This window comes from Agelaius tricolor, unplaced genomic scaffold (assembly GCF_023055355.1).
Source record: "Agelaius tricolor isolate 1412-34295 unplaced genomic scaffold, bAgeTri1.0.p SCAF_8, whole genome shotgun sequence".
NCBI lineage: Eukaryota > Metazoa > Chordata > Aves > Passeriformes > Icteridae > Agelaius > Agelaius tricolor.
Window position 1 is genome coordinate 24,782,637 of NW_027269268.1, and position 12,206 is coordinate 24,794,842.

General features: G+C 35.7%; 1 protein-coding gene across 7 annotated transcripts in view; it reads right to left on the reverse strand.

Annotated features, from left to right (window-relative positions):
* The window catches only part of MARCHF1 (membrane associated ring-CH-type finger 1), a 226,004-nt gene that overhangs the window by 43,560 nt on the left and 170,238 nt on the right, over positions 1–12,206 (reverse strand). For all 7 annotated transcript variants that reach the window (XM_071431997.1, XM_071431996.1, XM_071432003.1 and 4 more), the window contains one exon: positions 3,946–3,996. In XM_071431997.1, coding sequence (XP_071288098.1) covers positions 3,946–3,996 — 51 coding nt within the window. The remainder of the gene's footprint in view (positions 1–3,945; positions 3,997–12,206) is intronic.

The window sequence follows — 12,206 nt, forward strand, 5'->3', positions numbered from 1 at the left end:
ACCATCCAAATTGCAACATAGGTCTGTTCGTACAATCACCTCATACACAGAGAGGATGAAATAGCTGATAATATCAAAACCCATTTAAAAGATGATTCAATTTTAATGGAAGAGATTAAATGGTAATTTATAACTATTATAAATATTGTATTACTTACTACATTATACTATTACTATTATTATTAGAAATATTATAAATAGTACAGAATTTGATGCCCAGTTTGTGAAATTTCTTTCAAAGTCACAAACTGAGTGATTCAAATCAACAATCAATACATTAGAAACAATAAATTTTTCATCTAGATTGGCATCCTGGTGCCTTTTGGTTTTCATTTGTATCTTATTGGGAGGAACCCCACCTGACAAAAGAAATCAGAAATTGCTAACATAGAGTAAAAACAATTATTTCCTTCTTTCTTTCCCCTATTGCTATTCATATACTAAATTAGACGTGAATATTATCACACAGAATATTCCAAAACAAGCACCTTACTTCCTGATGTAACTCAACAGAGTTTTATTAGATGGAAGCTTCAGAGACTTGTAAATAAAAAGTGTTCCAACACCTGCTCCAGGCTTTTGAGAAGTAATTGAGGCAAATCAAAATTCAGGCAATTTGCTCCAAGCCTGATTTTCTCTGCACTGAAAAATAAGCCCAAGGTTCCCATCAGAGAATTTTAGATCTTGCTGCTGAGATAGCATCCTTCTCTAATGAGCTCTTGAATCATAATTAACATACAGAAAGATAATTACAGTGTTTTAGAAACATTTCTTCCAGAAAGCATTTAAACATAACCAAGCTGCCTCAGAAATACGTATAGAGCATAAAGTCTACAGACTGTAACTCAGACACAAAATTTGTTCCACAGGTTCCCTACAACAGAAAACAATGAATCCAGCAGATCCTTCCCTGACTACCCTTCCTCTTAAATTATACATCTATTTAGGAAGACATAAGAATTTTAATCAAAGAAGTTATATTGCACAGAAAACTAAGCAATAGCAAATAGGTAATGATCAAGGTCAAGTTTTTAATTTACTTAGATTTTAAACACATGCAGATAGGATAATAGCAACTCTGAAATCCAGAACATTGCACAATACTATCTCCTACAAAGAATAATTAAGTTCCTTCTGCTTCCAGCAACAGAAGAAATAGGTGGGAAAAAAAGTCTAATGCTTAAAAATATAGTAATAATTTAAAATCTTGACAGCTGGTTCATAACTCACATTTCCAAGTGTTTCCTATTTTTCTTTATGTGTATAGGTTTCTTTATGTAGATAGGTTTGGAAAGCCATAACTACTAACTAGGGCTACACTTTGTCAATACAAGATAATGTGAAATACTGATCAGTCCAAAATATGAGTTAATAATCTAGTTATTAAATTACTAATCATATCCAATTAAGTGCTAGCAGGGCAGAACACAAAAAGATTGTTTATTTATTTATTGATTGCACAGGAAAAATCTAGGTTATTACCAGAAGTGCAGCAAAAATTAGGCACTGATACATTTTCCTAATTGTCTCTGATTGGGAAACTATCAGAAACAGTTGCTTTTGGAGTTTCAAGGCAGTTTTCTTGAGATAAATAAATAAAAAGCTGAGGTGAATGAACAAATTCTTAGGTTGCTGTTCACTGAAGAGAGCCACAGCTGTCAGTCAAATATTTTAAGTTCTGTTCTTCCATTTGCCTTAAATAGTCTGTCACTGAAATCCTTGACAGAAAATTACATGCAATAAGAAAAGTCCTTGCAAAATGCTAAACTTCTACACTCTCAACAGACTGCAAAAGTGAATGATAAAATTTAGGTGTTGATTTCCACATACACACACATCCACCTGTCTTGGGAATGTTTGATTGTAAAATCTCTTGACTGAATAGATATATACTAACCAGTATCTGTAAAATACCAAATCAAAACCATTTCTTCTCATTATAACTAGATAAGACATCTTCAGTGTTCAACAATTCAGTTTAATCTGTAATACCACAAAATTCAGACTTAAAATTCATGTACCTAGCATGCAAAATTGTCCAAGCATACACTGCAAACCTCAGGTGTCCTCTCCAAATAAACAATTTAAGAGCATTATGAAATATGAATCTGCATTTACACAATCTATGCTGTATTTCATTTCACAAAGAGGTTAGTACAAAATCCAGTGGTATCTGCTCTGGGGAAGGAGCTCTACATCCAGCTAAGGGTGGAATACACAAATTAAAATGTAATTCCATTTGATCCTTTTTAACTTACACATACAGGCAAACGAGAACAGTCAAAGGCAGTGCCTTGATGACACTAATTTATAGCTTTACATAAAGACTATCTAATTTTTCTGCCCATTGAAATTTTTGTTGTGTGCAAGATCTGACATTGCACAGAACTCAGATCCTGCCTTTGGCATACAGTTTATCTGGCCTAGAAGCTTTCAATCTTGTTCTGAGGTATAGTATTTTTTACTATCACTTTCTGCCATGCAATATTAACCTGCAAAGCCAGATGTTTGCTTTTCTATGTATACACACATATATAAAAACCTGTTTTAGAAAAAAAGCATTCTAAGTCAGACAACAAACAAAACTGGAATTCCAATCAAATGTCTTTCAGCATTTGAAAAACTTCACTGGCAGGCAGCTTCAGAAAAAAAAATTGATCCAAAACAATGCATGATGCTATACATCAGAAAAAGATAAAGTGCATGACTGAAAAAATGGGATTTTAGCTTGCAACTAAAACCAGTGCAAATATCCCTCTCTAATAAGCAACTATACTGATTTCTGCAGAAATCACTTCAAAACAAATGTTAGTAACCAGCACGTTTCTCATGTCAGTGAAAGTATTTATGCTTTGTCACAGTGCAACCCAGGCACCTGTCTTCAAAAAAAGCAGAGAAAGTAATATCAATTCATAATAGATTTACAGTAACTATTGCTAGATACATGCATTTAAAATTAGTAATTAAAATAATTAATACAATTCCTGGTGATCAAGTTTGTAAGCATATAGCTATGTGATTTCTAAGGATAGGCAGTAAGCCTAGAAGAGTTTCAGCCGTATCCTACAGCAGTCTGGATATATTCTACATCTTTTTCCCTTCTAAACATAAGAGAGAAGAACCTAACATGGAACTAGTATTTTAACTTAAAATTGCATTTGGGGTTTATTGTCTTTTTTTGTTTTATGCTCTGAGAAGAAAAAATTTTTACAGTGGGTACCCCAAAGACAAAAATATTGAAGAGGTTTAAGGATACAGTGCTTGCCCTAAATGCAAAATATTTAAAACCAAACATAATACATGGCAAATGTTTAAGGCCTGGATTAAAAAAAAAAAAAAAAATTGATTTTGATCTTTTGCCTCCTGTACATCCCGGCTTTTTGGCATAAATTTCAGCCATATCTGAACCAAAAAAATAAAGAAAAGGGGGGTTAAAACCAAAGAACTTCAGTAAAAATCACATTTTGCCTTTCCTAAAGTTTCCCTTCTCTTTCCTAAAAAGCAAAAATTATCTAGATGTAAAGCCCTGGCTTCAGTGAACCATATATCTCTGTGAAAGGAACTCAGAATTCAGCCTGAAATGAATACAGATTTATACCTTTGCATATTACACTTGGTATTATTTGGGTAGGGAGGAGGAGAAAAAGAAAATAGTAATTTTATCTTAAGCTGAAGTGCTAAGGGAACATTAAACACTTGGGGAAAAGAGGTGAAAAAAGCGCATTAATTTATTTTCTTAGTATTGTTATTACATATTTTACAGTAATGACTAATAGTATGATGGAGTTTACAGGGTAACCATAATGTTCAGCAGCAAAACTTAAAATCTGATTTTTATGAATAAATAAAATACTACATAATGAATATGATGGATTAAAGTACTGGTTTATGTTTAATTACCTAGTTTTCTTTAAATTCCAGAAAAAGAAAACAGATTTCACATACCTTTGAAATATTACTCGATCGACTTGCGGAACGCCCTGGGGATTTGTCATTCTGGAAAACAAAATTAAAAGATGAAAAAAAGTTATGTAATTTGGATTTTACCTAATCTTTTCTGTGATTGTGAATGCACAGAGGTTCTCTTCCTCTCTTTTTCTTCAGTTTGGCTACTGACTTGACTGCACAATGGAAGACAGTTCAAGAAATAAACCATCACAACAGTCTTACAAATTACATGAATAGAAGTTTTTAAAAAGTTCTGTAAGAAATTATTGCTAGCATTTAATTATTGTTGGTTTATTTTGCAGTTTTTCAGAAAAAACATTTTGAGTCAAAGCTTAAGGAAACATCAGAGCTTCTCATGAAAACTGGTACTTCTGTATGAAAACAAATGTTCAATGACAAAAATTTCCCACTTACACTGAACATATGCCTGCTTGAAAAAAAAGTAGAATTTATTCTTTAGGCAAATTAGCAGTACTAGATGGCTTCCTGGACAGATATGTTCTGAGAAAAACAAATTGTGACCATGCAAAGATACAGTTCAGTTTAACATCTACTCCTCCATCCCCTCTCACTCCTGCAAACAACACACACACACAAACACCACCATGGGCTCAAGTGCATGAATAAAGTGGATGGCAAGAGCTACATTTCTACAGCACATGGTTGTTGTGGGGGTTTGTTTTAGCAACCCAAAGGAGGGAGTGGAGAAGGGGTTAAAAAATTTCTTCAGTATTTACACTTCCCTGGCAATTGATTTAGCTTCATTTACACTGAAAAGGTAAGATATTTCAGAAACAGGGCTCATCCCCTTAGTAAATCCATGTATCTTGAGAGAATCATGAAAATATTTTTCTCAGCACTTGAGGATGTAGGTTCAAACACTCAAGTGAAACATTCACATCATTCACCAAGCCTGATTTTTACCCAGAAGGAGCTGAACTAGGTGTCATGTGCGTAAGTCTGTCAGATAATCTGCTTGGAGGATCAGGGTGACAAAACCCAAAGCAGAGCTTTTGCTTCTGCAGCTTTATTTGCAATTCAAGCATCATGCAAACACATACATGCACACAAGAGGCTTTCAACTTGACTATGACCCATCTCTCCTCAACATGTACTCAATTAAACTACAGAAAAATAGAGAAGGTGCCAGCTACCAAAGACTAAATTTCCTCCTCAATTAATGCGCGTCTAGTCTAGAAATTAGTACTTCCCCAATACTTTGTGGCACAGAACAGTTTTGTATAGGCAAAAATGACCAAAAAGAAACATCAGGCAACTCATCAGCAAACATCTACATCAAAAAACTCCACTTTTATTTGTCATTTTTGTAGTAAAAAAGCCACTTTGCTCTTAATCCCAGTAAGCACATCCATATGAAAAAATAGTTTTAAAACAATGTGCTTCATATACCTATGTATCTTTCTTCCTCCAGACTTTAGATGGCTTATGTTTTTATTCCATCCCTCAGCACTATCACATTTTTTTGGACTGCAAACATAAATATCCTGAATTATTTCTCCTTCTACTTTATCTTCACTAGCACTAAGTAGCACAATGGATACTTGTCATCAAAAGCAATGCTGAGTTCCCTGACCACACAGCACTCTACTTTTTATTCTATCATAGAAACTAAATCTCAGGACTTAACGACCTTCAGGTTTGTTTGTCACTTTTTTTTTTAAGAAAAATTTAGAAAAAATAAATTCTTCAAGTTATGCATTCATTTCTTACATTTTGTCCTTGAGGCTGGGCCCACTTTGAACAAGGATGCGGAGTAGATGATCCTTCCTGACCTGAAGTATCCTGTGATTCAAATATTACTTCTGTGGTATATTATCCACTGTAGCTTTGGTAATAAATTCATAATTGCTTATCCTTTCTCAATGACATTAAATATCCACAGTTCTGAATGTCTGCGTTTATATCCATAGAAAATACACTTTGGATATTCTGGTTACATCATTTAGAGTAGCTCTGCTTTGACCTCAAAAAAATAGAAGTTATGGACCCATGAAATTAGTTCCCATTTTGTGGTTAGAAATTATGAACAGGGATCACAGCTGAGAAACTCTCTACTAAAAGCATGCAGCCATTATTGTCCATCCCTTGGACTAAAAAATACATTGTATTTTCTGACAGCATAGAGAACCCTGGAACTCTAACTTCTTTTCTCTCAACAATCCATCATTCAAGATTGATTTTCAAAATCTGTTTCTTGACTGCAACTCTCCAGGCTTTTTACATGATTCATCCTTCTCTCTGGCACATTATCGCCTTCACTTGGGATACAACAAGATTCTGACTCTCCAACTGAAAATTCACAGCATCCACAGTCGGCAAAGTACTGCTCATACACTGAATCATCTAAACTGAGACAAAGAGTGCTGTCCCAACAGTTTTTTGGAAAAAAAAAGAAATAAATTTAATCATCACTACTAGGTTCAGGCATTTCAAGGTGATTTATCATGAAAACCACAATATAAATAGAACAAAAAGTGTTGCACTAAATTACAGCACATAAATCAAATACAGAATTCCTCATTGAAGTTCCTATTCAACTTGCATAACTATTCATACAACAAAAGAACTGAATAGAAAAGTTATGGCAAAATCACTTTTGAAATGTGTCATTAAAGAGTGTCTGTGTGCTTCTGTTTTAATGATTTATCTTTACAAAGAACTCACATTGTTAAGAATAATTGATTTTTGTTATAACTTGGTCAAGAGGAAATGCAGAATGCTTTCCCTACAAGCTTGTTAAACAGTAAGATTTTTTTTTTTGCAAAGATTCAATACTAATTTACATTTTAAAAGTTAACAACAAAACAGAATATGCTGAGTTGGAAGGGACCCACAAGGATCATCAAGCCCACGTCCTGGACCTGCACAGGACATCCCAAGAGTCACACCATGACCCTGACAGCATTGTCTCAATGCTTCTTGAACTCTGTCAGGCTGGTGCTGTGACCACTTCCCTGGGGAGCTGTTGCAGTGTCTGATCACCCTCTGGGTGAGGAACCTTTTCCTGATATTGAACCCAAATGTCTCCTGACACAGCTTCAGGCCATTCCCTCGGGTCCTGTCACCGGTCACCACAGAGCAGAGATCAGTGCCTGCCCCTCCTTCTCACAAGGAAGCTGTAACTGCAGTGAGGTCTCCCCTCAGCCTCCTCCAGGCTGAACAGACCAAGTGACCTCAGCCACTCCTCATATGGCTTCTCCTCAAGGCCCTTCACCATCCTAGAGGCTCTCCTTTGGACACTCTCTAATGCCTTACTACCTTTTTTATATTGCAGTCCCCAAAACTGCACACAGGACTCTAGGTGAGGCCACAGCACTGCACAGCAGAGGCAAGACATAACCAAAGGTTTTAACCAAAGACATATATATTCAAATATTTATATATATTTTTGTGCATCAAGGAAATCAGATTCAATTTCCTTAATCTTTGAATCAGATTATTTCAAAGCAAATAGCATTCACCTTTTAGAATTACACATCTCAGCAGGAATTATTTAATGTCTGTAAAGAGCATTTTTCATTTCTGGGACTGAGTTTTCTAAATTCACACACACACACAGTCCTGGCCCTTGAGCAAAGTGAAAACAAGATATTCAGAGATATCTCTCAATAAAATTCTTAAACTGTGTTTTCATCCAGTCAACAAAATAGTAAAACAGCTCCTCCTAAGACTCCTCCTGGACAGGCACCAGCTTTTTGGGTTGTCTTATATATGAAGACCACACTGAAATGCCTCTCCTTATTACTAGATGTCCTGTACCACCAATAGCTCATCTCTTCTATCCTAGGCTACAGCCTGCAAACATTTATCAGGTATCTTTTCTAAAATGTTTTGGCATAAAAATAAGGTCCTTGAACTATTCTACTTGGATATCAAGAAAAATCAGTTTGTGTTTGTAAATTTCCTAAGAATTAGGTTTTACCAAGATCACTTCTAAGGAAATAACTGAAAATGTAATTCAGCCTTCAGTGTAAATTCTGGCAGGAAGACAAAGGGGAAATAATACCACAAAAGTTCAGATTATGACATGTTCATGAAAATGCTTTGGGAGGAATTTTCCATATACCTGTTCCACCATATAAAAACAAAAAAAATCTGTATGCAAATAGTAATTAAAATAATTAAAAATAAGTGCAAAATCTGTTTTTTTACAATAGTAAACTACCTCCCAAAACTTCATTTCAGCCTAAAACTGGGTTTTTGAAGTGACATTATTTTCAGGGACCATCATAAATCTAAACCCATTAAACTTTCTAATACTTAGATACAGCTTCTTTTTCTTTTCTTTTATTTGCAAATGTGACTTGCGCTGCTTACAAACACATTTTTGTTTTTAAAGTAAGAGAATAAAACCCTGACTGGGCAGAGGAAGAGGTTAGTAATAACAAATTTCTAAAATACTGCTGTGAACAGTTCAGGCTCTCATTATAAAGAGGAAAGTAGGAAATTAGCTAGCTGCTTTCTGGCTCACATATAAATATTCATAGGCACGGTTAACGATTTTAAGTCTTGCTGGGCAGCACAGCACATTTTAAACTAATCCATTTGTCTGCTTTCTCTCCTTAGCTGCCCCTTGTTTTGCTCTGGCTATGAGGATCACTGGGGCTGACCCAAGCACCTTGCTAATGAATTGCACTTCATCTCCCTGAAGTGAGCACAAAAGCATCAAGAATTAATCAGAATATCTCAGTTCACAGGAGAATCTTAAGCAACTGCTTTTGTCACACAAATAAAACCAACCCACCTCCCAAAAAACTCCTTTTACAAAATATTTTGTCTTAGTTTTATTTTTGTGGACTCTAATCTTTGCATCCCAGCGGTGCCAAGTGCTGCTTCACATTATCTGTACACAGCCCTTAGCCTTGGAGTTCCACACATGACTGCAATGACAGATATCCATCATTCCACAACATGTTACAAAAATAAATGCCTCCTAAATGTAAGTACAACACAGGCCAAACAGTTTTGCTTCTCTGAAGTGCCTTTCCACATGGTAGACCCTCACTGGATCTGCACAGGAGCCTCTTCTCAGCACCTTTTCACTTCTAGAATTCTGAATAGAAATTGCTTTCCCTTTATGACCTGAGCTATCACATATGTAGATGATCTTAAGTAGGAACATCAGTTGCTGAAAGAGCAGAAGCTGACATTATTAAAACTAATGTACAGACTGGATACAATTATTTCAGTATCTCAACATGAAAATGAAAAGAAAAAATCACAAACCAGGCAACATTTGCTTTAACTGTTAAACAAAAACACCAATGCCCATAATTATCTAAGACATAAACACACTGTAATTACTGGGCATCATGCATAATTTTACTGGAAACCAGAATTTTTTCAATATGACAGAACTGCTAGATTCAAAGTGCCAAGCGACAGGAAAAAAAGCTCACTGTGAATATTAAAGACTGTGCCACAGAGGCAACCTTTAATTAAAATAACAAAGTACAGACAGCAGTAACTATTAATTAAAATAAAATATCAACAAAATACACAGAATATTACCATTTGTATTATTCATATATACTGCATCACATATATATAAATAAAACATCTAAAAAGAAATAACTATCTCTTGATCTATTTGTATAAAGTAATGTGTAAATGCAGTTACTGTCTACTAGTTCTCTGCTACTGCAAACAGCCAGAGCCAGGATAACACTGTCTCCTATGGTGTGGCTATTGCTACATTACTAAAAAACTACTTCAGTTTCTCCTGTTGGGGGTCTATGTTTTTAAACCAAATACAAGCATAATACTGTTCCTTTAAAATTATTTATGCCAAGAAGGTAATGGCAATGTTACTACTGACAGAGCATATGCCCTGACTCTTGGTCAGCATGGACTTGGACAGCCTTTCTCCATAGGAAGGAAGAGGGGGGGAAATCAGCTGCTGGTGATAACATCCTAACAATTTCAGAGTAACTGGCAATTCCTATACAGGTTTGATGTGGGGAATTTATGTTCTGAAAGGAAGTCAAAGCAGATTTTAGCTCTTAAATAATACTGAGAAAAAAGCCTATCATCAGCTGACAGTTACCTTTTATTTTTAATGCAATTATTCTCTGTGCTGCTACATATTTTATCTATATTTTCATATTTTCAAATATTCAACAGTCAGACATATAATTCCTCTTATAAATGAATCCTACCACTAAATCGCCAAGTATAAAATTATTGGTAGTCAAATCTATATTTGAAAATGTAAGAAAATCTATCTCCCTTCTTTGTAAACAAATTACTAGCTTATTCTAAGACATTTTAACTGCACTAAAAAGTTCAACATTAATGCCAAATCACCTACAAAGTCACTAGGGGAAAGGCAGAAGGAGAAAATGAATCTAAACAGACTGAAGGTCTCTGTTGCAAAGCACAACTGTGCAAAACCAGCTAATTATCACAAAAAGGGTTCTGAGGATGCTGAAGCATTTCAAAATTCCACTCTGACTGTCATCTGTGGAAAGAGACTACATATTCCAGTGTGACATAAAAAAATTAGTTTAATTACCTTAGAAGTTGTATATTTGCCACATTTATATATGGGTAGGAGAGTACATAGCAATGATCAAGGAACCTATCTCTTCATGGCCTACTGGGTAACTTTACTTCAGAATAATGTACAGGTGCTTTACTTCTCTTAGGCCCTGTGCAACTAAGAAATCCCTGCTGCCAGATTTGCAGCACATAAGACCATAAAATGTTTACACTGGTACTTGCACTGTAATAAGGTTTGGAGTGAAACCTTTTAGGAAGTTATCCTCTTTTTCAGCATTTTATCCTCTAAACAAAAATCTACAATGCCACCAACTGCATGGCACAGACATATTGCTGTGTTACTTATGGCTGCTTCTTACTCTGGTATCTCTAGTGTGCTAGATTCCTATCTCCATATCAGTCTCAGTGTGTCAGGGTTTTTTTCAGGGAAAGCTGCTAATGAGCATGATAAATACATCAGAATCTGATCCACCATCTTTTTGAGTTGAAAATGCTAATCACACTTTAATGAGGCTCAGGGCACTTTCCATCACAGGCCAAGTTGAGTCAATACCATTCTTCCTGTTAAGGCTTTCACAGTGATGCTTTTACCTGCAGTTACACACAGATCTTCCATGTTTCAGCATTCAGTTACTTTCTCTATGTTGCACAGATATCCAAGGTCAAAGCTGTTTTCAAATGGGAACAAATGCACCATTACAAAAAAAAAGGAAAAACTCAGCATTGAATCAGCCTTGAAACAAAGCACAGGCATGCACAGAATGCAGTCAGAAAACACTATGCTAAACACTCAGCTGATGTCAGTGAAATCCCTTTCTCAGATCACAAAAAGGGCCAGATTTTAATTTGTTCTGCCACATGTAGCAAAAATGAAAAGTTCCTAGAAATCCTCACCAAAATTAGAAATTAAATAACCATGAAGCTGGGAATTTGTTCAACACAAATCAGTTAACAGACAATGTGTGTCACGTAGCTGCCCTTGACTGATCATGAGGTAAGAATCTAGTCAGAGGCTTTTATTGGAAAATCATTTTTGGCAAGTCCTACTACAAATGAGAATGAGGTTAATGCTCATTTTGGCTGGGATAATTTTCTTCACACTAGCTGGTATGGGACTGTGGTTTGGACTGTGCTGGAAACAGTGTTGATAATTCAAGTAGGTTTTGGTTGTTCACAAGTGCCAACAAGAAGTACCAGTATTTGCACTATTCAATACAGTGCAGCCCAATCTGACTAATGTCTCCACTTAGCTCTACCAGGAGGTGAAACCCTGTGTTGCTAAGGGCAGACTTGGGCAATAAGCAGCACATTGCTGAGTGGCAACAGCTGGGCACAGTGGATCTTTCTGCCTCCTTGGCCCAGGGCAAGACATCAGACTGAACCCACTGACAGAGAAGTTTGTGGCACTCCTCACTCCAAAACAACCCCATCTCAGATTGTGTCATTTGAGCTGGGTGGTATCAGAGACTATGGACAACAATATCCTAACCACTTTCTAGGTTAACATACTCTAAAGCCCCCCTAGTTCCACACGATTGTTTTCATTCTTTAAATAGATATTCACTCACTGAATCCATCACTGACTGACAATACTTTAACCTTAAGAAAAATCACAAGTATCTAACCCAAGGTTGTTCTCTATGATAAGGCATTCTAAAATACTCAGTATGTAAAAAGACACATCTAAAATAGTATCTGCCCTTGTTGACTCAGGAACCGTGTGGTGAACACCATGC